This window comes from Oxyura jamaicensis, chromosome 1 (assembly GCF_011077185.1).
Source record: "Oxyura jamaicensis isolate SHBP4307 breed ruddy duck chromosome 1, BPBGC_Ojam_1.0, whole genome shotgun sequence".
Classification (NCBI taxonomy): domain Eukaryota; kingdom Metazoa; phylum Chordata; class Aves; order Anseriformes; family Anatidae; genus Oxyura; species Oxyura jamaicensis.
Genome location: NC_048893.1, coordinates 149,513,758 through 149,541,595, shown reverse-complemented (window position 1 = coordinate 149,541,595; position 27,838 = coordinate 149,513,758). Strand labels below are relative to the sequence as shown.

Below are 27,838 nucleotides of genomic sequence, written 5' to 3'. Positions count from 1 at the left end.
GCAACAGAGACTTTTGTCACACGTTTTTTCTTTCTCCCATGACTCCAACTTTCGCCCGTTTTGAGGAAATTGAAAAGCAGAAAGGGCAGAAATCCAGTGGAAGACAGGCCTTACTGTTATCACTGACAACTTATAACAACTTTAAATATTTGTGAATATAAATTAGTTTGTGAATATAAATAATTTTATACTACACGATAAAAAATACAGAAATACTATACGGTAACAGCTGCTAGTAAAGCTTTATCTATATCTAGGTACTGAAAGACATAGTAAACTAAAAACCTGAGCTGAAACATTATGCTCATATGTCTCAGAAACACTATCTTGAAACCGTATTCAGGACAAAGACTTTGTTTTCGGGGCTTTTGATGTGAAATATTACTATCATCTAAGTATTGTGACAAGTTTCAGAGCATGAAGCAGCTTTCAAATTCAAATGAAGTACATGAAAAATACACCATTCAGAAGCCAAGACACCCTCTGCTCACTTGGCTCCCACTTCCAATGAGGGCACCAGGTCACCACCTACCCAGGCAAGCAAGGCGTCTGCCTGTCAGTCACTGAGCCTGAGCTCAGCGCAGTACGCTCTTACATTAAAAGAAGCTTTAGATACCACTACAGTGCTGTGGCCATGTCAGCCTTGGCAATGCTACTTCTCCTTCTGAAGAGTTTCTCATGAAAAATGATACTTAATGTGCTGCATTGGCAGGCTGAGCATCTCTTCCAGGCTGACCAGCCTTTAGGAGAAGCAAAAGTAAATAATCCAAATTAAATAGTGTTCAAGCAACGTACAGGGGATAGAAGACCACTTTAGCCATGTATGCAATCAGTCCTTTTGGTTAGCTAAAGCTTTGCATTCTCAACTGGCTTAAATTAATTGAAAGGAGTGTTAACACCAAAATGACCCTCCCTCTTGTGGCACATTCCTGAGGCTTCTCACACTAGTACCAGCCAACTGAGTAGTCACATTTTTGAGCCAAATTAGGAGCCGATCTGGTTTTACAGGGCTCTTCCCAACCAGCCAGCTCTCGGGCCAGCTCTGCGGGAGGGTGCACAGACGACGGCACAACCGCTGGTGCCAGGAGCTGATGGAACCCTTTCAGAAGCAGGGCAGCTTCACACCACTAGCCAGGGCATAAGACTGCTAATTAAATGCTGCTGCAGAAGCATTTTGAACTCTGGTACTTAGTTTCAGTGCAACTCATAATTTTAAAAATTTCTTTAAAAAACAAAAAGGTAATTCAAGACAAATATTTTAATATTAAAATGCAATTTGAGAAGCTTTTGTAAAGCAAAGAAGAAACAACCATGGCGAATACCGTCACAAAGTTCACTGTATCAGGACATCTACTATCCGGACTTGCAAACAGGCAGATCAAGGCATCAAGTCCACTTGACAGCAAGGGAAAGCTTGTCACCTCAACTTGGCAATGGATTTTCACGTGGAGCTGTACATGATCAGCTTCTCTTGCTTTTGCACCCTGGTGCTGAGAAACTACATCCATGCTCCTGCTAATGCTCTTGTGAAGGTGATAGGTGAGGATGAAGAAAGCTAGCTCTGGCTCTTCTCATTTTACCAGCATCATGAGAGGAAAAGGATTGCTTTTAAGAACAACTTAACTAAAATTATTTCGTTAACACACACAATCACTTCTGTAGCATGCTAATTCAAAAACCAAGAACACATATTCTTCAGCTCCTAAAGGCATCCAGTTTGTTGCAAACATATGACTATACCCTAGAGACACAAAACAAGTCCACCACAACCTAAGGATGATAAAAAAGATCTTTAAAAGCAAATGCTCACATTTTGCTTACGTGTAGTAAACATGACTAAAAACAAATCTCTACTTTACTACAAGAATCTAAAGCTCTCTGGAGCTGATGCCCTGAATATGCATCTGTCCTCAAAGTCTGTGGGACATGGGTGTAGCTAACGGGACCAGAAAGCCATGCCATCTTCCTATTTAATCAGTGAAGTACCTGATTTACAGAAATATCCTGAAGATTTTTTGAAGAGTATCTTCAAGATACTCTTGAAGATTTTCCTTCTCCTAGTTTTTCCAGAGTGTTACTCAATTCTTTCTTTGTCATTTGTCAGATCCAAAAGGAAGAGGATGTTTTATCAGTTAAACCAGATATGAAAAAGAAAACAATAAACAGCACACTGCCTTGGCATTTAGCCAGCCCTACAACATCACAAGGAAGCAGATTCTCTCTCAAGCTCTTTTTCAGAAAAAAAAGATTTTTCCGGTGTATTATTGCATGTAATATATATATTTTTTAAAAAGGGCACTATGTACATACAGTGTTATTGAAGATGAGTTATGAAACAGCTGACACAGATAAAACTCAGCCTGGTCAAGACTGCATAACCAAGCTTACAGATACAAAAGTCAGTCTCTCAGAGAAGACCTAATTTTTCCTATTAATTTGAAGAAACAATATTTTTATCTCAGTAATGTAAGAAAATGCTAAGAGCACAGCGTTTCATGGAGCTCAGCACTTGACCTAGCCACTGGCATTGTTTGTAGGAAACCAAAACAGAGGAAGTACCTGCTGTACCACTTAGATTTTGGCAGCGTGTTATAGGCACGAAAATTTATCAGAAATGAGAAGCATTGTAAAACAGCAGTCATGACACCCACACGGTAACTGGTAATCTGCTAAAATGTCATTTATATATTTGGACAAGAGATCAGATAAAAAGTAGGAGCATTAAGTTAGGAGTTCAATGACTGCCTACATTGTCCATTAGAGAAAAAAGTGTGTTTTGTTTTTTTTTCCTCATAGGTCTCATGAGACAAATTTTATCTTCCACTCACCTTCCCACAAAACAGGGGATGATCAAGTTTTTCATAACTGGGGACTAGCTAGCCTCAACATCATTTGCCTTATAAAACCATATTTATCATATAGTCCTGCACAAGCTTACTAACAAGTCCTCATTAAAAGTAAATTAACTAGATTTATCAACTTCAAGTGTAACTTTTTGAATACATTTTATCATAGAGCTTGTTCTTAAATATTACATTATACATTTTCCCCTTTCTTACGTATGGTTGATTTTGTGACTTGAACTTTGGGGCAGTGGGAGGGAATAGACTTCTGTGGCTTTACATAAAGACCGCATTACCACTATGCATATACTTAAGGAACAATATGCTTTCATTGACAAATTCAAAACTTTTATGCCTCTGGGACCTGAAAGAATGAAATGCATTCTTCAGGTCACTGGTTCTCATGCTTACATAAACAGACCAGGGCTTGAAAGAATCACCCACACAAACAGTAAATGGTTATCCAGGCTTTTTTTGTACCGTGTTTCTTTAAAAAACAGGAATTACGTTTCTATTTTTTCAGTTTAACCATAAAGCCTGAAAAATCTTGTTCTATTGTTTACCCAAGACTTAAGGTGGCTGTACCAGAACGAAGTTCCAAAACTCAATGAACATATCCTAAATTACAAAGCTTCGTGCTTTTATTTACAAGAAGTACTTAGTTGACAGCCAAGATCCATTTAAACACAGGAACACTTTTCAGAGCTCAAACATTTTGCTAAGAACTTCTGCCCTGCCAGTATTTAACATCAGGTTTTTAATATGGGTGCAGTTCCAGTTATTTGACTTCTAACCTCCTCTGCAATTTGCTTTACTTTCAGACACAAAGCAAGCGTGCTGTCTCCTGTTAAGTTCTCCCACCAGCACAGAAGCTTCTGACAACAGAATTAGGCATGGGCAGTGCTCTATTAGACCGAAGAACTCAGGTGCCTTGTGTGTTATGCTTCAAGTTTATTTTCATGCAGAAAGGCCATTTCCATGGCCTCTGGATCCTCCAGCCTCCCACAGACATTATCTAGTTTGAAAGCAGCTGCTACTTTCAGACAACTACTAGAGTGCACCTGGACAGCACGTGTGCCAATTTGGTGACCTGTACAACAGCCACCACACGAGCAGTTCATCCCAAGTGAGGCTTTGGGGCACCACCTAACCAGGGAATAAGAAGTTTGGGTTAAAATCTGTAAGACTTCTGTTTTCTAAACACTTCTCATAGAAGAGCAACTTAACTCATCTTGGTGTTGAAAACTATGCAATCACAGGATCACAGGATGGCTGAGGCTGGAAGGGATCTTGGAGGCTCCAATCCCCTGCTCAAGCAGGGACACCTACAGCAGGTTGCCCAGGACCACACATTTCATTATTTTTAAGTACTTCAGTTTTACTTTGTTCCCATCTCTTAAAAGTTATTCTCTATTTCTCAACATGGAAAAGAATTCAATTATTTTTTTAAAAAAAGTTTAAAAGATTTTATGAACACAATTTACTTCTCTTACAAAAGTTTGACCTACCAAGTGGCTTCTTAAGGGGACTAACATGATACAGCGAAATGAAAATAAAACTTTTAACACCACACTTACAAGTAGCAGGCACACAATGGCCCAATGTTGAAACTAGACAATTCAGACAAATACCTGTATCTTTATCAAAAAAACACTTAGTCTCCTAGAAGTTCTGTTGAGGTGAACTACCACTTGGATTTTTTTCCCCCTACAGTAACAAAAATAAGAGGTGAACCACTAACGCTGATTTAGAGGTTGACATTATTTCAAACAGGAGTTCATTTGGGAAATTTTACATCCTGTTTTATGCAGACGATCAAACCAAAAGACCATGGTGATCTTTTCCGACTTTAACAATGATTATGCAGAATTTATTATCTTTAGCATCCTACTATAAGCAGAAAAAATAATTCAGGCACAGCACAGACACTCAATCAAATAACATAGTTTCAATATCACATAGTGCTCATAGTTCTAAATATTTCGTTTCCTAAGTATTCTGGCAGACTCTTTGTAAACTGCATTTACTAGACTTGGATACATATTGGGAAAAAAAAAAAAAAAGCTGATTCTGTCCAACCATTATAAAGACTACTCAAAAAAACTTGTGTTATGTAAATCACTTCATAATCAGCCGTAAAAGAGAAATGCATATACACTTGAAAGAATGTTGTAGGCTACAGCCAACACAAAGTATTCCTAGAGTAAACCAGAAGCCCTGTTCCAAAAGGGACACTCAAAAAGTAATCTCATACAATTCTATTGTTTTCTGGATTAGAAACTTTAAATTCTGCTGTTTACATTTTGCGACACCAGTTAGCAACGTATCGGCCTTACTCGTTACCTTACTACACCCCATACCAGCACGAAAATACCTACTGCCACTGTGGCAGTAAAAATCTAGTGCAATATCCCAGCCCAATGAAACCAAAATGGACCCAAACACTATTGTTGAATGAAACACACAGCCCTACTTTCTGCTTTCTCTCTAGCAGTGCATACAGCGCAAAGTCTCCTTGTGCCGTTTTATCCAGTTTTCCCAAAAAATAAAAAAGCAAAAATGGATATCCTGAATTCTCTAATTATATGCCACATATGCCATATATACACTTGTCTATATATGTAACAGATTAAGACAAAACTAGCAACTGAAAGGAAAAGAAAGCAAAGACATTTTTGTGACAGCTATGTGGAACCTAAATGTTCTCCCTTAAAATATTGACCGTTGTTGTGAATGCACCCACTTTATCTAAAAATATCAAACGAGAGGGGAAACACTGGTGGTGTATCAACCCATGAATATTAAAATCTAGTAGTTCCTAGAAAATTAAAAGGACATACTTCATAAATGGTTATAATTAAATGCAGCAACCTTTTATACTTTTCCCCCTTAAAGCACATAGTGATCGACTGCAGTACTCTAAGTATCTGCAGAAACACTAAATATCCTCTCAAGAGTATTCATGGGGGAATAAAAACAGTTCTAAATAAAGTTAAACATTCCAAAGGCAGGAAAGCACACACAAGATTAGCTCATATTGTACTGATGAAAATCTGGACCAGAAATGAGAACACACCCATACAGAAAAAACATGTTTTACTAACAATTGTTCTGAACAGAGCGAAACTAAAGAAAACAATGTAAAGAAAGAGAAAAATCTGTCTTGCTAACACACATGTAAGCTTCCAGTTATGTACAGAAACAATTCCCATAAAGCCACAGATGTGTATTAGTATGTATGCCAGTTTTTTTTTTGTTTGAGTCTTAAATTCATAGCATGGAATTCCAAGGGGGCTGGGGGAGGCACTGGGTGAGGATAACAGCCCCCGCTAACTTCAACCACAGCCGGACAAAAAAGAGGAGACCTTCCTCCTTTTCCTCAGCAATTAAGTATGAGATATTGTTAAATGTGACAGGAATTTCAGTAAGAATGATTTATGTACCTCTTTCTAGTGATACATGTTTAACAACCCTCCTCTGTTACTTGAAAAGGTTTATTATCCTAGCTGCAGCGAGTTGGTGGATTCATTACAGCTTGCTTATTATGTTCTCTTGCTGTCCTGCTGCCATTCCAACAGAACTAGTGTGTGGCAACAGAAAAAATGATTTTATTTGATCACCTCCCTCATATACAGGAACTTCGCCTTTCCCCACACTGGAAAGTACTTGAAAAGTTAAATCCCTAAACAACGTGCATTGACGACATTGAAAGATGGACCCTTTAACAGAAGTACACCTGAATTTAGACAGTTCTTCAAAAATGTAAGTAAAATGTAACCATTACATGCATAGTCTTTAGAGAGTTTAAATACATTTGAATTGAAAGGTACACAGGGCAGTTAAAAAAAATACAGGTGCTAGAATGGATTTTGAAGTGTAAAGTCGGCTTCCTTCATGAGACTACCCTGGACACAGCAGACACCGAAAAACAGCTGGTATGAAAACTAAATTCCAAAGTCACACTTGGAGGGAACCAACGACTTGGTAAATCAGAACAGCCAAAATTAATTTATTAATTTAAAAGGCAGAGAACAGCCAAAGAAACAAAACCAAATCTGAAATATACCTACAGAAGCAAGCTGGAGCTTCTCGTTAGCATCAAATTAAGCAGTTTCAGAGAGAACTGGAGTTACTAGAGGGAAGAGAGAACTTGTTTAAATGATTCTTACCATCGCTACTACAGCAGGACTGTCCCCTTCTGCTTCACAAGCACCTGCATCTTTGCGCTGCTGCGGAGACTCTATAACAAGGTCTTTTTTAGGATTTCTGTTTGTTCTTGCCTGCATTCTTTGATTGAAAATACAAAGTACAGCAAAACTGTATGGGTTTTGGCATCAAAATAATTAGCATGCCAGTAACCCAGTGAAAACAATAGCTTTTTCCCAGCACAAGCAGCAGAAAGTACAAACTAGTCTAACTTCTCAGCTGCAGTTTGCTTAATCTGTCATGGTGGGAATGCATGACAGACAAAGGCCAGCCCCTAAGCGTGTTGTATTCCTCCAGAGGAGGGGAAAAAAAAGAAAAGGTGGATCCACTGTAATGCCTTAAGGTTATGAATCAAACACAGAAGAGAATGCGTGTTTCTACAATGACCAAGTAAAACTACCCAAGATTTTAAAGTACTTATAAAATAAAAAATCTGGTATTTTGAAATATTTTTATCATAAAAAATAGCAAGTTTTTGATATATAAACATCTTCTATGCTTTAGAAGGATAAAGCTTTTAATATCACTCAGATACTAATCTTGATCACTAATCAAGTACTTTCTCTAGGACCAATGCCTCTAACAGATAAATTGATCTTTTAAAGTTTATATATATATATTTTAATCAGTTGGAAGGAGAAGGGGGAGAAATGCTCTTTTTAATCTTAGTGCTAAATCCATTTTACACATTTACATTAGCATCAAATTATCTCATAGTAAAAACCTTACTTTTAAAGACACTAACTCAAAAACAAGAGGGATTCAGACTCCTCTTTACATCTTCAATTTTCAAGCATTCAATTCTTCAGGTGAATTACCAGTCTCCCACAGTCTCTCTACTTGCTCAAGTCACACACTGTACCTCTGCCGGTTTCACTCCTCCCTCTGTGGAACCCTCCAGCATCTCCTACCTGTCTAACATCGAGCACCCTTCAAGAAAACACTGAGAAGACAAAGCAAAAACATCTTTACAAATCTTGACTGAAGTCACTTAGAATCAGAGAATCGTTAAGGTTGGAAGAGACCTCCAAGATCACCTGGTCCAACCATCCCCCTATCACCAATGTCACCCACTAAACCATGTCCCTAAGCACCACGTCCAACCTTTCCTTGAATACCCCCAGGGACGGTGATGCCACCACCTCCTGGGCAACCCGTCCCAACGCCTGACTGCTCTGAGAAGAAATGTCTCCTCATTTCCAACCTGAACCTCCCCTGGTGCAACTTGAGGCCATTCCCTCTAATCCTATCACTAATTACCTTTGAGAAGATGTTGACACTCAGCACCCCACAACTTCCTCAGCCATGAGGAACTGCCAGCCATCACCCGCTGGCTTTGGCTTCCATGTGATTATTTTATTTTTTGACAATGCACGACACTGGGGCTGGGGGTCTTCCCTGTCTCGTGAAGAGTTTTCAGAAGCATCTCTTGGCCCCACAATTCAAGAATTCAAGTCCTTAGCAATCAGCGTCTTCCAGTTCCTGACCCTACCTGGAGTACAAACTCAAGCCATGCTTCGATCTTGCTTTTGTAAACCAGTGAGGTCTCACACTTTACCACTGCTCAGAGACACCATTCAGCACGCACTCATAAAGTAAGAGGCAACAATTTTTAATCAAGATCATAATTGTAAAACCCATTAGTGTAGTGCAAAGCAAATTGGTATGCAACCAAGTTGATGATTTTGGTAATTTGGAAGGTTCAACTAGCCTAACTCCCTCATGTAGTAGTTTTAATATATGATTGCATGCTAAATTCCTCCTGAAAAAATGTGGTACGAACAGCTTTCTTCAGGTTTTGAGAGAGGTATTTTGGTTTTTCTCTTTGCCTCTTTTTAACATTGATGAATTACATATGACCTCCAAATGCAGACCTTGGTGGCTATATTAACCTGTCAAAAAAACATCTGAAAGAAAATTCAACTTCCAAGTGAAGCAGGACCCTAATTCAGACTCCCTGTCTACTGGACCAACCAGACATCTTTGGAAACTAAGCCACTTCTCAGCTCTGCTCCACTTCTTTGCACCATTAATTATCTCACTTCAGTATAACAGACATTGTCAATCTGACTTGACATCAATTTTTCTTATCCTCTTCTAGAGAGAAATTCACCTTAATCTGAAGAAAACAGATTTGAGTTGTGGAAAAGCTCAAATATCCACTTTTTTGGCTAGTATTTTTAAGAGACATTTTCAGGAGCAGGTTTCTTACTCTTCAGGCCTAACTTAAGATGTTAATATTCCTTTCTCTTCCCCTTCTCCACTGCCAGTCTCTCTGCTCTCACAGCTGCCCAGATAACCCTTTTTTGGCTTATTGCAATTGCGAAACTGAATCTGACCAATAGTTTTCCCATCCCATCCACTATGCTAGTCCATTTCCAATGAGCAAAGAGAAAGAAACAATAAAATTAACTTACTCATAATCAAGATAATAATGACTTACTGTGCTCCTGTCTTTCTCTCTAGGAAAAACAATGAGTTTACTTTTCAAACAGCCTTTCTAACATGTAGATGCTCTAGAAAACAACACTTTATGAAGCTTCATTAAGAGTTAAGAGAAGGAAACTAGCAGTTTGGTCAAATTTACAAAAACAGATCTTCCTGTGTAAGTCAAGGTAGACAATAGTTCAAGAACATTCAGCTACACTTAGCTTTTATTTTGCACCAGCTCCTTTTGTTTTCAGAAAACGGAAGTGCACAACAGCTTAGACTAAATTATACCATTACTTGAGGATGCAGCTGCCAAACAGGAATTTGTTTCATTGAGATGGGCTGCAATTATACTTAACTGAAACCAGCAATGCACAGCCTCATTGTGCACATAGCGCTTGCAAACACTCCCTAAGAAAGAGTTAAAAATATCATACACTTTAAGTAGTTTCTCTTCTGGTTGATTTAGGAAAGACTTCTACTTTTGAACTGCAACAATTGTTTTGTCTTGTTCAGGTACACCTCTAGAATGGATCTGAATTACTTTAATTCAGTTTAAGCATGATTTTCTTTGCCCATCATTCTTCCTATTCTTAAAATAGGAGGAAAGACAAGAAGAAAGCCAGAAGGCCAATATTTTTATAACATCAGTTTAAAGATAAAGTTATTTTTTCTACCAAATGGTTGATGTAATCTCTAGCCTGTATTTCACTAACACATACGCTATCAGAGGAGGTTGTTTTACTTAACACATTCAAGTACAAAGCAGTACCTACAGAGCTACATCCTGCATGAAACAGACCATAATTGCTAAAATAGATGTGTGTTTCCAACACTTACTTCCTCCTGAGGACTTCGTGATTACCTCAATGATTTATTCCACACACACACACAAAAAAAAAAAAAAAAAAAAAAAACAGAAAAACCAAGCCATAAAGATGAGATACTGCTTACCTAGCCAACACAGTCAAAAGAAGATTACATTATAATAGAGTTGTCTCAAAAAAAATTGCCCAAACCATCTTATGATTTAAAAAGTAAAAGACTAAAAACAGGATTTTCAGACACAAAATTCATCACCCCACTACATGACCTGTAGTTTAAATCATGTAACTGCAATTCACGAAATAAGATAACTCCTTTTTATGAGACAGTTACCTACGTAAGGATCAACAGATTCCAGGAAAACAACTTAAGTGCAAAAAAAAAAAAAAAAACAGTTGCTGTGTAAAACTTATTTATCTGCATTTCCAACATGACTCCCAAAATTGCAGGAAATTACTAGCTAAGTGGAGACATTCTTGAAGAATAACTCAGATCATTACAGAAACTATACATTTCATCTTTTTAAAATCATAGTGGCTTGAAGAACTTTTCATGGTACCTTTAATAAACAGTACTTTGCATATTACTTCAATTTGCCAAATATTTGGCTCCCTTCTTGCCTCACATTCCCTTGAGGAATTACCTATGTACTTACAAAATTACATGGGTGAAAGAGTTCTCAGTATTCCCAGCATATCTCAGTGTTCCATCCAGCAAACTTGCTGCTCAAAAGACAAGTCCCCACATACACCTTCTTATTCCTTCAATCACTTTTCCCACCAAGAGCTCACTTCCTAACATACAATACCACAAAATGAAGAGTCAGCAATGAAGAAAATGGGCAGCACATTGGAATTTCCTCTGAACTTGGGTGGAAGAAAGGAGTAAAAACTGAGTACCTCTTTTGCTCCAAGTCCCATGTATAGCCTGCATCAAGATGACTAAGCTCAACGTGGAACAGTCCATTTGGAAGGGACCTAATTCCAATTCTAATTATCTCTGTCGAGTGGCCAGTATCAGCACTCACTATACCTACCAAACATCAAACTTGTCTCTGTTACCTGTTCTAGGGAATGAACTGTTGCTTAACTTGTAGCAACAGAAGGCCAAGGGGAAAAGGGGAAGGAATAATCCTGCTTTAGCTTTACTTTGGATATCCTGTACACGTGAAAATAGAAGAATTTGACAACATCATTTACTAGAACTCCTTATGTGCCCTCTACCCCTTTAGAGCACTTCAAATTCCCCTGCAGCTTACAGCATCTCTTAAAAGGCAACTTTCAAAAATGGGAAGGAAGGATGGGCTGCTAGAGGGATTTTATGCTTTGTTTTCCTACAGTTTTTTTGTGTTTTTTCAAGACATTCGTTCATATGAAAATATGGACCCACTTAAGCAGAATGACAAGCACTAATAAAAGCCAATACCTCTAGCACTCATCTGTATCAGTAAGAGATACTCTAGCACTGCTCTCCCACACTTGGCATCCTGCCTTGCAGCTGTATTAAAGGCATAACATTTCATATGTCAGTGGAATTCAGTCTTGCAGCTATATGTATCTGAAAGCTGCCAAGTTTCTTAAGTGACCAACAGAGAGGCGCTTGCCCAGGGAAAATATATTCAAAAGTTCAAGAGAACGGCTTAGCCAGCTGATAGCAAACGGAATACAGCACACAGTTCACCTGGCAGTTCCTTGCTGAGCACATTACATTCAGATGAACTAGAAAAGGTCACAAAAAAAAAAAAAAAACAGAAGATTCATTCCTTCTGAGTAAAGAGAATAACAGAATGGCATGGGTTGGAAAGGACCTTAATGATCATCTAGTTCCAACTTCATGAAGGTCAAGGCCACGTGGAAGATCCTGCACCTGGGCCGGAGCAATCCCATGAATTCATGAGCACATGAATCCAGGCTGTGGGATGAGTGGATTGAGAGCAGCCCAGAGGGGAAGGACTTGCAGGTACTGGTGAACAAAAAAAAAAGAGCATAAGCAGGGAACATGCGCTTGCAGCCCAGAAAGCCATGTCCTGGGCTGCATCAAAGAAGTGCGCCAGCAGGTCAAGGGAGGCCACGTTAGCTGCCACCAATCACCTCCTTATTGTCCATGTGCCTTAGCAGTTTCCAGAGGATCTGCTCTGTAAGCTTGCCAGGCACAGAGGTGAGACTGACCAACCTATATTTCCCCAGGTCTCCTTTTTCTCTCTTTTAAAAAATGGGGACTACGTTTCCTCTCTTCCAGTCAGCAGGAACTCCACGGGGCTGCTACGACATCTCAAATATCGTGGACAGTGGCTTAGCAACTGCATCCGCCAGTTCCCTCAGGACCCTCAGATACATCTCATTAGGTCCCATGGACTTCCGCACCTCCAGGTTCCTTAGGTGATCTCAAATCAGATGCTCTCCTACAAGTAGGAGGTCTTCATTCTCCCAGTCCCTGCCTTTGCCTTCTGGGGCTTGAGCTATGCAGCTATAGCTCTTGCTGGTGAAGGCTAAGGAAAAGAAGTTCTTTGCAGAAGAACCTCACCTTTCTCCATATTCCAGGTAACCAGGTCTCCCCTTTCCTTCAGCAGAGGGACAACATTTCCCCTAGTCTTCTTTTTATCACCAACCTACTTACAGAAGCCTTTCTTGTTGCTCCCAACATCCCTGGCCAGATTCAGTTACACCGTGGCTTTAGTTTTCCTAACCTGATCCCTAGCTGCTCAGGGACTTCCTCTGCTGGGATGCATTGCTCCTGAGTTTGAAAGGTGATCACTGAATTAACTGGCCTTCTTGAGCCCTCTTCCCTCCAGGGCTTTATCCCACAGTACTCTACCAAGCAGATCAATGAATGGACTAAAGTCTGCTCTCCTGAAATCCAGACTGGTGAGCTTGCTCTGCACACTCCTTGCTGCCCTAAGGATCTTGTACCCCACCATTTCATGCAGCCAAGGCTGCCTTTGACCTTCACATTCTATACTTCGTGTTCTATTTTTCACATTCTGTAAGATACGAGTGTGCTAGATACTATACGACTTTTCATGTAGTCAACATCTAACTAAAATTCCCCTTTCACTGACTTCCCATGGTTAAGTCACATTTAATAAAGCAAGAATGAAGCACATTCCAGAATAGGTAGAATCACAATTCTTCTAATCCCTCTTTGGAGAGGCATCTCTCTATCAAAATGAATTACATAAATCTCAAGATTAAGATTAGAGTTAACATTACTCTCAAAATATTATTTGAAGGAGAGATTCAAGTAGCCTAGCCAGGATAAAGATACTGAGGTACCACAAAGAGAATGTCTCTATCATAAGTAGACTGCAATGATTAAAAGTCTTGTTCGTGTCGTACTTCTGCATACTGTAATCTATGAAGCATCAACTTCAGGTGCACTTGCCTGACTCACTGGTGACTGATTTACTTCATGCCATCTAAGTAGAAATCCTGTTTTCAGGGAAAAACTGACTGTTCCTTGTGGCCCCACAAGAAAGAAGAAGAGGAAAAAAAAAAAAAAAAAAGGTAAAATTTAGGCAGGATAGGAGACTTCAAGGTTAAAACTGCAACACTGCTATGGGATTTAACTTAATGCTTTGAAATATCTCTGTATAAACAAGACATGTACAAGCAGGCTGACAGTGAGAACAGTATTTGACCAAAGATGGCTCTTTTCCTAACTGGACAGTAGCTTGCAATTATCAGAAACAAATGGGACAGCACAGACACTAAACCAAAGACATTAGAGAGTCAAAGCCTCAAGTCAAAACATCTCTTGAACAGAAGAGGCTCTGTGCCAAGCAAGCCCAAGGTATGGAGCGGTCGCCCCACTGCATAGCATCAATCTTACAAAGGCTTTTTCCAGGAGTCACTTGATCCTTGAGACAATTGCTAATTCACCTACGCACTTGTGCAGCAGTAAAAGCAGACGTTGGTTTGCCTAAAAACTGAAAGACGTTAATTTGTTCCAGGAATTATGTGCTTGGTCAATCTGTGCTCCCATTTCCCTTGTTGAGAGGGTAGAAGGATACTAGAGATGGGCATTCAACTATTCTTCAAAATGGTAAATCTAAAGAAAAGTTAAAAACAAAAATTCTACAAGAAACATCAGGAGATTTGGCCAAAACTAATAGTCAACAGTCAGTTGGCTTGTAGATTCCAGGCTTTTATTACCCAAAGCAGAAAAATCAAAGGAGTTTGAAAATGCTCTCATACAAGAGACACAAGAAGAGCTATGGAACAATTGGATACTGTACTTGGACATGCCTGCCTCTTCTGTATTAAAGAGGTTTAATGAGATCTAATGCTCTGGTTGCTGATGGATAAAAGCCACTTTTCATAGAGTTGCAAGTTTAAGCAAGTTATGAGAGTGACCTAAGAGTAAGCCACACAACTTACCTGCCCACCCATTAGAGAATTGCTGCATGAACTGTTTAAGCACATTAAAAAAATATTGCACTTACTCAGCAGTCTGACTTCCTAGAACCTTCCCCTTTCTAAATTTCTACTTCATTTCTACTGAACTTTTCTACTTTAAATAAAGAAGTTGATATTAATTTTTCAAGGTTTACTTTAAGGACATCATACATTAAATTGAGAAAAAAAAGTTGTGTTTTTTTTAAAACAAATTTATTTAATATTATTCTGAAATCAAAATATTTGCAACTGTCTACTGTGGAGTCGTTTCCAGAATGATACAGCTCTTTGCTGTCATTAATCAATCTTCTACTATGCAGACTTCGTTATATCTCAAAGATGTCCCAGTTTATTAAAAAGCACGACTCACGAGTAGCACAGAAAGAGCAGTCACACAAAGATTCAGTAATGCTAATAGTGACATTGATGTAAAGTCAACAGGTTACATGGACCAAGAAACTGCAGTTACTAAAACACGAGGTTGGTAGTTCTGTTTCCAGCAGATACCTAAATCTATCCTATTAAAAGTTGGATTCACACTATTTCAAAATGCTCTGCGCTTCTTGAAAATTTTGTAAGCACAAATGAATTATCAGTTATTCAAATTAAGGACATTTTCCACATGGTACTGTAAAAAAAAAGTGACATATATGACATTATTAGGCTACATCTTACACACACCAGTTACTAAACTACCTAAAATAGAGCTAACTAACTACAATTTTATAATGTTTAATGAAACAGCTGACTTGAGTGAGAAATAAAGAGTGAACCAAGCAGAAAACAAGTAAAAAGAAAAAAAGTTGATCTTATTTTTTTTTAGCTTTTCAGATAAATATATAGAAAAGTCACTTCTTCAGCTCAGTCTGTCTGTCTTCAGAATCGATTCCATCCAGTTGATATCTCCTCCACCAGCACTGCTAATACAGTCAACTAGCCTCTTTAAGCACTGAAGAAGTTGGAGTTTTGCTAATAAGTTGCTGAATTTTTAAATCTTTTTGGTTTTCTTGTCACCACGCCACTGTTCTCCCTTGCTCATTTTCCATCTTCATCCACCATGTGCAACAGCTGTTCAGGTCCCAAACAATACAGTAACATTTTGCTCCTAGGTATTTGTTGGTTATACTATAATCATAAATACAATTCCATCTGAATATAAGAATAAAGGTCATGAGAAAAATGTCTAACCTGAAAATACTGTAACACAACAGAAATAACATGTAATATCAAGCTGAGAACAGAAATTTAAAAAATAGGAAAATCCAAACTAAGTTACTTCGACCATACAAACTAGTATTTTGAAACTGTACAGAATCACACATCTTGTTTTTGTAGGTGTTTCTTTATATTTTTATTTTTAAATTGCTTACCATAGAAACATTTAGGTTGGAAAAGACCTTCCAGATCACCAAGTCCAACCATCAACCTGACCTACTGCATACCATCACTGAAGTACGTCCCTTATTGCCACATCCCCACATCTCTTAAATACCTCCAGGGATGGGGACTCCTCCATCTCTCCAGACAGCCCATACCAATGCTGACCACCCTGAGAAGAAATTCTTCCAAATATCCGATCTAAACCTCCCCAGTGCAATCTGAGGCCCTTTCCTTGTGTTCTAGCACTTGTCACCTGAGAAAAGACCGACAACCTCCTTTTGGGTAGTTGTGGAGAGTGATGAAGTCTCCCCTCAGCCTCCTCCAGAAGAAAAAAACCCAGCTCCCTCAGCTGCTCCTTGTAAGTCTTATATCCCTCATCTCACTGAGAAAGTAAGCAAAATTAGAATGTTTTCTCAGTATTTACGAACGAATATACCCCAGGAGGACATCTGAGAAAAACATATTTCTACTAATTTTGATGCAACTTTAACAACACCTCAAACTAAATCTTCCATTGAAATATTGATTTATCCCCAAGTGAACCTGGAGACCCTAAGAAATCTGTAAACCCTGTGTTACAGAACAACATAAAGAGATAGAAAAAGATAATAACGAGCTAAAAACATTCCTATACCAAAGATACAGTATTTACATTGTAGGTTTGAATAACATCAAATGGATAGAAGTGAATTATATTCCTGAGAAGGACATTCTCACCCAGCCTTCATTTTATCTTTGATTTCCCTTCAAGCAATCAAAAGAGCAGACATGCCTAAGAGAAAACTTTAATTAAATTTAATAAGAGTTCAGATATAGCCTCGTGACCTCTTGATTACAGGTTAAATAGGAAAAACAAAACCATACAGTGCATGCTGAGTCAACTACCGTTGCCTCCTTATTTGTTCGCGGAACAGGAGTTTTTTCCTCCAGGGAGAAATACTTCCTGAGTGCTTTCTGTTCACAGGAAATTTTCACAGGTTTTCAACACTGGTTTTGCAGAAGAATAAATGTGTTCTTCTATTAAAGAACTCCCTGAAATTCACTGGTGTTTTGACAACAGCTGTGAATCAGGAGATATTTGATCCAAAATAGCCAAATACCTCAGATAGCAGCCAAAGAGGCAGAGTTAAGAAACTGCAGCTAGAAGACATGCTACAGCACAGACAAACAACAGATAGGTGAAGCAATACACCCACACACGCATCTGTCGCAACAACCAAAATAAAGGAAAAGCCAGGAAGGTGATGTGCATTGCCGCTCTCTTTTTGTCTTGGGCATCCAAGTTCTCTTTGAGGAGGAGGATTCCTGTAGTCTTCACCTCCTTGCATGGCTTCTTAGCGAGAAGTGAGGCCATTTCTATTCCTGAAAACCACTCTTTAGAGGAGGAAGAACTGGCCAAATTAGCTTTTAATAGCAAACAGCAGGAAAAAGAAAAAACAACCAAGCCAAAAAAAAAAAAAAAAAACCTTTTAGAGCTTATGAGCATAAAATAACTTGTCAGTAATGCCAAGATTTCAGTATCCTTCCCCCACTTCAGAGAATCCTGCTTTCCACCCTTAAGGGGTAGATTAGTAGCAACTGTTCACCAGCCTCAAAGTCCCCAGAAGCCACAGCCAGCGCCAGCTGGTGACCTGTCAATGAAGTGACAGTTTTTCTCTTGCAAGCTCTAATTTTTGCCCTTATAGACTACAGTAGTTCACTAAAATGAGCAAAAAGTCATTCTGACCCCCCTCTATTGTAATGATTTTCAGTACTAGCCTTCAAGTATTTATTCCAGGAAGAAAAATATCTTGATCTACTACTTTCATTTAAACTAAGGTGACAAAGCCATACAGGAAAATATAAATAAATAGATATACAGTATTGTTATTCAAAAGCATTTAGAATTTCTAGAGTAGAAAAAAAGCCAAATCGACAGATCTGGAACTTGAGTTGCAGATGGAAGTCTAAATATATTTTGTGCTTGATCTTGCCAGTTTGCAATCCTATTCTGTAGACCTAAATTAAAAAAGAATTATTCCTGGAAAAATACCACATGAAACAAAGATGAAGTTATATAATTCAAATAATTTTCACTCCAACCTCTAAGTTACAATAATATATATATATATATATATATATATATATATAATATTTCTCTATTCCCTCATCTATTTGTATAATGTAAGGCCAGTAAAGACTCTGGGTCTTAAAATCAAAGGACTGTAGAAGTTATTAAAAGTATTCAGGGTCCAGAGTTTACAGAAGTCTAACAAGCATCTGTATGAGGCTGACTTTAAAGTGTTTCACAGTGTAAAAAGGTTTCTAATACCTAGAGGAAGCCATTTTACTTTTAATAGCAACCAATATTAAGAATTTATAAAATGCAATACTACCATAAAACGTAACATGCATGCTGTAAGTTCAGATGCTTTCCTGGAAACTTAGTAATTACTGTATGTATATATACATGCATATATCTACACATGTATGTATTATATACATGTATTCTTTCCTGCAAATTTCCTAGTGCATGTAGACACACAAATATCTACATCCACATGTTTTCCTCATATTTGTGTTCAACAAGAAAAGACCTGCCCGGCATAAAGGCAACAGAGCTTTGTGAAATTCCTAATGGCTTTCCTTTTCCATAACTGCAATTGCACAGCAGGGGTATGCCAGCAGGCACTACACCCTTGCCAAAATCTGTCCAGATATTTCAGTGTACCACACCCCTCTTGTTCCAACTATCTCATCGATGACAAAGCAACTAACAAGTAACCCCAAATTATTTAATATAAATATTTACATCTTTAATTCTCCCAGTTCTGAAGCAAGTGGTGCACATTAGCTATTGCATTTCCACCCCCTCAAGCCTAAATGCAATACATGACGCACACATGCATCATTAACCTGGGGGGTACAAGAAGACAGGCTCACTTTAAAGCCTGTTTTCTTTGCGTCAGGCAGCACCTAAAAAAGCCTCTGAGAGCAGAGCAGCTTCAGGAAACAGTTACTGCTTGCTTTAACCATTTTTTTCCTTCTAGAATGCTCTTGTAATGCTCAATTTGGTAATTCAAATGGAATCAGAATACTTTCCAGAAGAAAAAAAAAAGTATTCAAATCCATCTGAAAAAATAAATCTTAAATCCTGGGTTACAGTTTTGCTAAATAACGTAATCATCTGTACTTCATTTGAAGTGCCAAATGCATTCCAAGAGCACGTTAAAGAGATCTAACAGCAGACAACCTTCTGTAACAAGCTTGTTTATGGAGTGCAAATCCTTTAGAGCTATTAATACAAATCTAAGTGATATAATAACTACGAAGCCTAAGCTCTGACATTACAGCTCCATGCATGTGTATTACATGTCACATACATACACTAACACGCTACAGTAGCAAGGCAAGGCATATCTAGTCCACACACAGTAGATATTAAATAAACAAGCTATCCTGATTTTGGTTTAGATTTTAATTAGCCAATAAAAATATTAATGAAACAAGTTTATATTTACCAGGGATGAATGAACCAATATTCCTGAATCTTCATTCGGCAAGCTGAATGCTGTATATTCAAGGGCATTGTTTTCCCCTTGCAGTTTGCAAATATAGCCACAGTTTCTCTCAAAAACTGTCCGGATGCCTTTAAAGAGAACCACGCTTGTAGTGCAACCCATTCCAAATCTGTTGAATTTTGCATTTCTAGCAGCCCTGATTGCATTTGCAGAATGTCTTCTTCCCTTGCTCGGCTCGAATAATTTTCCTGTGCTTCACAGAAATATTTCTTTGTACAGTCTTCATTACGTCCGACATTTAGTATGTTCCTCAACTAGAAACCATCAGCTACTGAAATGTAATCCTATTTGCTTAAGCCAAACACTGCCAAAAATCCAGCCGCAGAAGACAAAAATCAGAGGGTGATGAAAAGCGAGGGATACCTCAGCTGTAGAAGATAAGAGGCTTTCAGCATGTGCTGTACTCCACAAGAGAGATGAAAAGATAGTCCAGAGGGTCTGGGAAACAGCTCCTGTGTTTCAAAGATCCTCAGAACATAATCGAAGATGAAAGGAAACTGCAAAGATACTGCTGCAGTTTCTGCTGCCAGCCACAAAGAATCCTCATCTGCTGCAAGAAAGCACTCTCCCAGAATGCCTAGCACAGAGTTCGTACTAGCAAACATTTCTTTGCTTGACCTATATGTGCTTTTTCGTGCTTAAAAACAAAAAAATCAAAAGCAACAGCTCAAAACGAGGGAAAATTTATTAAATTACTGCTGCTATGGAAAAAAACAACACGTTACATAAATCTACTTCAATCAACTGTTTATGTTATCAGCATGCTGTTATCAGTTCAGACAAGCCACAAGGGAGCTGGAAGCTAACAACTGCTTTTACTTCTTCCCTTCTCCCTTACAGACAAAAGTAACCACTTGAAAAAATGAGTTCAAGAACTGACTTTATCTACTCCTTTAAAAAAAAAAAAAAAGCTTCCCCCCCCCTCCCCCATACATTACCTAGTTGTACAGTGAATCACATCCATATTGATCGATTTTATTGCTACAGGATACTACGATCTACGGTACTGGTATCTGTCACACAAGTATGTGAATATCTGTAACTGACACTGAGAAAGTGTGGGGTTTTTTGGATTGCTTTTTATCTTCTTTTGTAGAAGTAACTCTATTTAAAGGCAAAGGATTTGTAAAAAACTAATTGTCCCAAACATGACAATATCAATCACTGACAGAGATCACAGATTAGCTTTATTATTTCTGCTAAACTGATCCACCACAGAAAGCACTAAGACGTATTTACTTAAATTGTAAAACTGGATGGAACGATGAATTTAGAATCTCAAATCTGTTGCAATGCAGGTAAAGCCCTTTTAATTAAGAGGTTTTAAGGGAAGCATGAATGCAGGAGTGGGGAGAGAGATAAATGATACAGATTTTCCCCCATACAAATTAACTTGAGGAGATGCTTGTATGCCATAATGAGTGATTCAGAAAAAATATGCAAGATTTATTAGCACTTTTCCTTAACATTTGGCTAGCTAACGCATCTCAGTATTATATTTCTAAGTTAAATACAGTAAAATAATATGAAGACACATTGATTAAAAAGGGGGAAAAAAATCAATACTTGACGGTGATCCAAGTAGTTCCTTCCAGTCCCATATATTCTCAAGGGCAGCAGTCAGCATGTTCCACACATTGTAAGAAATGCAAGCCATGTTAAGGCAGTTTTGTTAATAAGAAATAGCTTAAATTTTACTTTGAAGACAATGATACTTCATATGTAAGCAAGAACCTTGCATAGTGATGTCCCTGTACCTTCTTCTGTCTCTGTACCTGCCGGGCTCCATTCATTACGCTTGGACAAAGACCTGCTTGCAAACGTGGGAGAAAAGAGTCGTGGGAATTACCAGGGTATTTCTGGGAGTGCCTTCTGTGAAGCTAACTGTTTCTACTGCGGGAGCACATTTCGTTCCATCTGAAATGTAGGATTACAGAGACCTGACAAAATTTAGAATCCAAATGTGGTATTGGAAGTTGACAGATAACTGTAAGAAAGCACTGTTGAGAGGGTAGAAATGGTAGAAACGGTAGAAAGAACAGCTTGTACCTTAAGAGAGCATGAGAAAAGTCTGTTTACAACAATTTACCATGCATTAGGTAGTTCCTCCAAATACCTAGAAAATGACCTCACTTTTAAAGCACCAGGTAGGATGTGGAAAAACAGGAAGACAAAAAGATTTCATTTGGAAAGATAAACAGATGATAGAATCATAGAATAATTCAGGTCTCGGGAGGTGTTCTAATTCAAAACTGATTAAGAGCAAATTTAATTTTGACTACATCTTGAATAAATTTAGCATCATGTTCCTATAGTTATTTTAGGAAAGACAACTGAAACTTGAATCAATACAGTGGTAGTAACAATGACAAGCAATTAAAAGGTTTCCAAATTGAGCTTGAAAAGGAGATAAATATGGGGTCATGAAGGCTGAGAAGAATCCAAAGGAAGGAGGAGTTTGACCATGTGCTTAAATATTAATACCGTGAGAAGCCTGAATAGTATTTAACATAAAGCAGACTGCCAACAAGCTGACTTTTTCTTAAGACATTAATTTGGTGCAAAGTGAAGGCTTCCAGCTTTACTAAGGAAATTCCTGCAATTGTACTGAGCACAAAAAGCAGCGAACATCCAGACAGAAATGTGACAACAGTAATACTGTCCACTATGGAATTACATCTCAAAGTGAAATGGGAGGCTGGAAAAGTTTTCATAAAGGTCTGATAGAAGCTTCTCTACCAACTGAAGAGAGCTAAAGGGCAACCTTAAGGTAGGTAAAAATCTTATCCAGTAACTGGAAAAAAAAAAAAAAAAAAAAGAACAAAAAACAAGACAAGACAGTTTGCAATGTCTAGCTTGCTGCTCATATGATCTGTAGCTGAGCCTGGATTATGAAAGGGTCTTTTTCCCTCAGGTGGGGTGGACAGGAAGAAAGGAAGGTTGTTGACAGGAGACACTGCTAATGCTATTTCTCTTTGCTTGTGAAGAAAGGTCTGCATGCAAATTTCTAAAGAATTATTTAATTTAGCATATATTGCAAATACTACACCCCTAAGCCATATTGCATGGCTTCTCCTCGCTATATAGTATACCGAAACTGTCCTGACTGCATTGTGAGATTCCTGACATCTAAAAGATGAGTTAGTTGCCGTTAGCTCCAAGGTGGTTCTTTTGAAAAGTCATGTCTTTCTAAGACAGGGGCAGGTAATAAAGAAGAAGCTCTAGTCATCCTCCATGAAGTTGTTGGGAACTACTTAACGGCAGTTAAACAATTGCTTTAAGGGTCTAAACAGCAGTCCTCCTCTTATTACAGTAAATGCCTAGTAATCACTTTTTACTCCAGCACTAGAGGACTTCAACATATTAAGCAGCCCTTCTACAGCCAAATGAGATCCAGCAAGCAGAATCACATAGGTGCACAGTTCTCAACAACGTCTGCATGTTTCTGTTTGACCCTAGTTAGCACTTAAAAGGTAGAAGTCTTTTGGGAAAAATTACCTGGGTCAACTTCAAATCTTCAGGGGATAAAACTCTCAGTAACAAAACAAGAGCTTTTTAGAAGCAACTAGACAGAAATCAGACAGTTAAGGGAATACAAATCAAACAAGGGAGAGCTTCCAATTCAATATGCTATTGCAAAACAGCATGGACATTCTGTCTTCAGACACTGCCATCACTACAGCCAAGTGTTTCATAAAGACACAGGGCCACATCTGCAAAAGAACATCATTCAGGCAGGATTTAAACATTTAAGCCACAAAACTACATTTGATCCCTTAAAACATTAGAAGTAGGTAGTTACGTTTTTTTACCTACAAAGTTGTCCTTGACATTTAACATACACAAACTGACGTTGTCTTGACAGGAGCAAACATCTGGTTCCAAAGAGATCTTAACACATACTGACTGAGCTCAGCTCTTCACAAAACATGACAGTATCTGTAGGTGGAGCACTACCTTCCATCTGGCAGCTGTCTATATTTCAGCTCAGAATGCTAGAGACGTGGGCCTAAAGCCACCTCAGCCCCAAAAGATTAAAACCAACACTACTTATCACTCTTCAGAGTGCCTTAACAGCCAGGTGATGGCATACCCAGGTCAGTGTACTTGCTTTTGTCTGATAAAGCTATGCTGCAGGAAAGAGCTGAGATCCAGCGGCCCTGGAAGAGGGAAAAGAAATGAATATACAACAGCTCCTATTTACTAGGAATGCTCCTAGGAAAAAAAAAAAAAAAAAAATCATGTTCTGGTTCCTGTTGCAAGGACTGCTTCTGCTATGACTGCCTCCTGCAAATTTCATACAAGAGCTTTGTCAGTTAATGCTCTTCAAGAGCTCATGCTTCTTCAGAAAGAAGGAATCATGCCAACAAGGCTTTTGGCCACAACTGAGTTTTATGCTTAAGTTAGAATAAAAGTCTTAAGCGCCTGATTTTTCAAAAACTAGTAGAAAGCATCTCATTGGGTATGGATTATTTTCGGTGACCCTCATGCACACTCAAGATTTGGAAGAAGGGGTGTTCAGGGAATTACAGGGCGTTCAGACTCACCCCCACCTCTGGGAAAGTTACAAAGCAAACAATGCAAGAAGCCACATCCAGCCATATAAAGGATAAGAGGGCAGCTGTAAGTAGACAAAATGGATTTACCACAGACATATCATGGCTGACCAACCTGTCTGCCTTCTGCAATGAGATGGCTGGCTCATGTACAAGGACATCACAGTGGATATTGAAGAACGCTGGTGAAACAAGGCCTCTGACAGTCTCCCAAAGCATCCTTGCAGCCAAACTGGGCAGACCTGATAAGGATGACATCCTGGTGGACAAGTTGAGCATGCTAAGCAGGCTTCTCAATAAAAGAAAGATACTGACATACTGCACTGAGTCCAGCTGGGGACCATCATGATGGTTTAGAGGCTGCAGCTTAAAGCATATGAGAAAAGTTATGAGACCTGAAGTGAAGGCTAAAGGGAGCTCTTATCGCCATCAACAGCTACCTAACAAGAACATTGAAGGTTGGAAGAGGACAGAGACAGACTTCTCTTGAAGGTCCAGTCACAGGACAAGAGGCAACAGACATGAAATATTCAATTCACATATGATTTTTATTTATTTTTAAACACAAGGGTGGAAAATATTGGAATAAAAAAATCCCACCTTTGTGGATATTAAAAATAGATCAGCATATAACCATACCTGCTTTGAGCAGGGGGTTGGACCAGGTGACTTTCTGAGATTTTCCTTTCAACCTATACTCTTGCATGATTCCATGGCCCTGCATCAGGTAGCCACACGCTAACCACAGAAGGAGAAAAGATCCCAGAGAATTCTGTCCTTCAGAAGAAAGCTGCTATGATCACTACAGACAACAGCACATTTACATTCCCATGTAATTTTGGATGAGGATTTGCACACTCAGCAAGGCCCTAAGAAGAGATTTGCATCAAACAGAAGTGAAAAAAGCTACTGTAACATTAGAAACACTAATTATAGCACCAGGCTGAAGCCTAGAAGCAGTTTACCATCTATGCAGGAAGTCAAAAAGTCAGTAACAATGCTTACGAGAATTGGAACACTGGTTCTGTCACATCCAGTCAAGGAAGCTGTCAGAGGTGGCTAATAACGCAATAGGCTAATCTACAGACAGGGGAATGCTTATATCTATTATGTCTCTTGCACATTTCGGTAAGTGGGAAGGAGGCCTAAATGACGCAACCCAAGGGATGCCATTTCAGAGATTATAATCTTGCATACGTAGCGTCACGTACGTGCTGATGGAGAGATGCACACAAATTTACGACCCCACTCGTTACCAAATGCTAAATACTGCAGCTTAATACTTTGCAGTCACATTGTGGAGAGCTGCAGAAAGGTTAGTCTTCTCACAAGCCGACTCTACCTGTGTAATAATACATTTCCACCCACAGGTGAGCACTGGGAACTGCCAGTCAAGCATTCACCCTAAATTCAAGCTTAACTCAAGTCTTCCTTGAGGCAGACATACCAAAAGATATCCCCAAAACTCCAGGAACTTGTCCAAGTCAAACTAAACCAAGCAAGTGAACTGTCATTATTAAACATGAGACACACAACACCTTCTTTTAATTATTTTGTATTTCAAGCCTTAACACAGGATTTCTTGTATTGAAATATGCTCTCAGGACTCCATCTAGTGGTTACATAACTTTCAGCTTTCTGAAGTTGACATTTTCAATCTGGGCTCTTTAAATAACTGATACAGTAGCCATAACATAAATTTATTATTATTAGAGAGCAAATGAATAAGTCACTAATTACAAGAAGTTAGTTTTAGAAACACTGATGAACCCATGCCAAAATAAATGACAGTCAACAGTGCAGTACGCTAGAATAAATAGTTCAGTTTTTGAGCAACCATAGGTTGGGAAGAATATCAAAAACTTCAGAGCTCTTATATCCTCTTATACTTTTAATCCCTTTATGGAGATTACTCAGATTCAGGTTTTCCTCCTTTGCTTTGTTACTAGTTCATTTGGGCACAAGTTCCAACTTTCCCTCCAGCAGATCATGAACTGACAAAAAATTATGCTGTGTTTGTTATTTATCCCTTGAACTCTAACAGCAAGACTGTCTACAGCAAGTTCCTCCCTTTTCCCCTCTCCCCCACTTAGGAACCTTGCATTTCACCTCAGAGAAAACCTTTTGGATCATGCTGTATGCTGCAGCCAGGAAGAAATTCATATCCAACATATTGGAGTTATTGGACCATGTGAGGCCATCCACAATCCCACACAAATAACTCTGAGGTGATAACAAGCCTGGCAAGCAAGTCTCCCAGGACAATTTCTGAAGAAAACTAGAATAGCATCCTTCAATCCTTCAAATAACTATGATGTGTGTCATTTCCTCATTAACCTGAATACTCTTTTTAGACTGCCTGAAGCTTGGGGTCCAACATGAATTTAAAATCTCCCCTGGACTAGCAAACAGTAAAAGGGAAGCCACCTTGAATATTCCCAAAGGCAAACACATTGCTCTGACTTTCAGCTAAGCCACCTACTAAACAAGGCAATACTACGTTGCACCAGTATCAGTGCCAGTGCAAAAGGGTGCAAATATATCTAGTAGGAGGTCTGAAGCACCACTTATCACCACTGTAAGGGGACAAGTGAGAAATACACTAGAAGAGGCGACTTAGTCTTATTTTCACAAATCTTCAGTTTCATATTATTTTATTGCCTGGCTGTAGTCACTTACAACCAGGCCTACAAATGAGCCTAGAAGGGCATCAAGTGAAGTGTAAGCAGATTCTCTGTCAGTATCAGTGCTCTGGTCCTTCTTCAGACACCAAAGGGTAAAGGCCACTATGTAACATCAGAGAACAGGGAGCATGAAATAGCACTGACAGTGCCCTCAAACTCAAAATTAGGTGAGTACCTTTCAAACACCTTAAAAACAAAGCCCTTTTTTATATGTTAAAGCCCACAATACTTGCATTTCAATTTAAATTTCTTCACAAACCTGTTAAAATGAAGCCAAGAGCTATCTTACTATCCTTTTCCTCTCCCACTGAAGATAACCAACTCTTTCTGTGGCACTTGCGTTGTTCTCGAATGTTCCAGTACTCTCTTCAGCAGATGGAGGCACCAAGATCATCTCTCTTTTAACAATATCAAAACACAGGCATCCAAATACAGGCTCTGGACATGCAAGCTGAAACCAAACTAAATTTCTACCAACTTAGAGGCGCTGAATTCTAGACCCCTGAAATCAACTACATTTCACTTATGATCACACACAAATTGCAAGTTACATTCTGCATTGATGCAAACAGAAATCTAAATGCTTTCTCTGCTTATAATTATGACAGCATTACCCATTCTGAGTATAATGTGTAGTCACTGTTTGTAGGGGGATTATATGCAGTGAAAATGTAAACTGCTCCCTTATCTCTGAATTCACCCAGTAACTCCTTCCCATCCAAGGAGTACCTGGAAGCAGTAAAAAACAATGTAAATGTAGCCTGTGACCCAAATTTCCAAACCCAGATCAGTATCTGTCACCATGCTATCTCTTTGGAAGTCAGTAGCTACAGCTCAGTATCAAAAAGCATCCAGTAGTACAGAAAGCAGCAGCTAAGGATTGTTTATTTGCATGATGGCCCTATACTACAGCCTTTTGTGTTTAGCAGCTCTGGCTCAGCTTCTCAGCTTTGTAGCAAT

The 27,838-nt window shown here is 38.7% G+C and overlaps 1 protein-coding gene across 17 annotated transcripts in view; it reads right to left on the bottom strand.

The window, feature by feature from the left end:
* The window catches only part of DOCK9 (dedicator of cytokinesis 9), a 129,823-nt gene that overhangs the window by 93,613 nt on the left and 8,372 nt on the right, over nt 1-27,838 (bottom strand). For 5 of the 17 annotated variants that reach the window (XM_035318808.1, XM_035318895.1, XM_035318928.1 and 2 more), the window contains exon 1: nt 7,013-7,279. The exons of 4 other annotated variants lie outside the window; for them this stretch is intronic. In XM_035318808.1, the coding sequence (XP_035174699.1) occupies nt 7,013-7,129 (117 nt within the window). In that variant the 5' untranslated portion in view covers nt 7,130-7,279. Of the gene's footprint in view, nt 1-7,012; nt 7,280-19,578; nt 20,204-27,838 lie in introns of those variants that run through there. 8 more of the 17 variants (XM_035318845.1, XM_035318792.1, XM_035318800.1 and 5 more) reach the window with 3 other exon arrangements.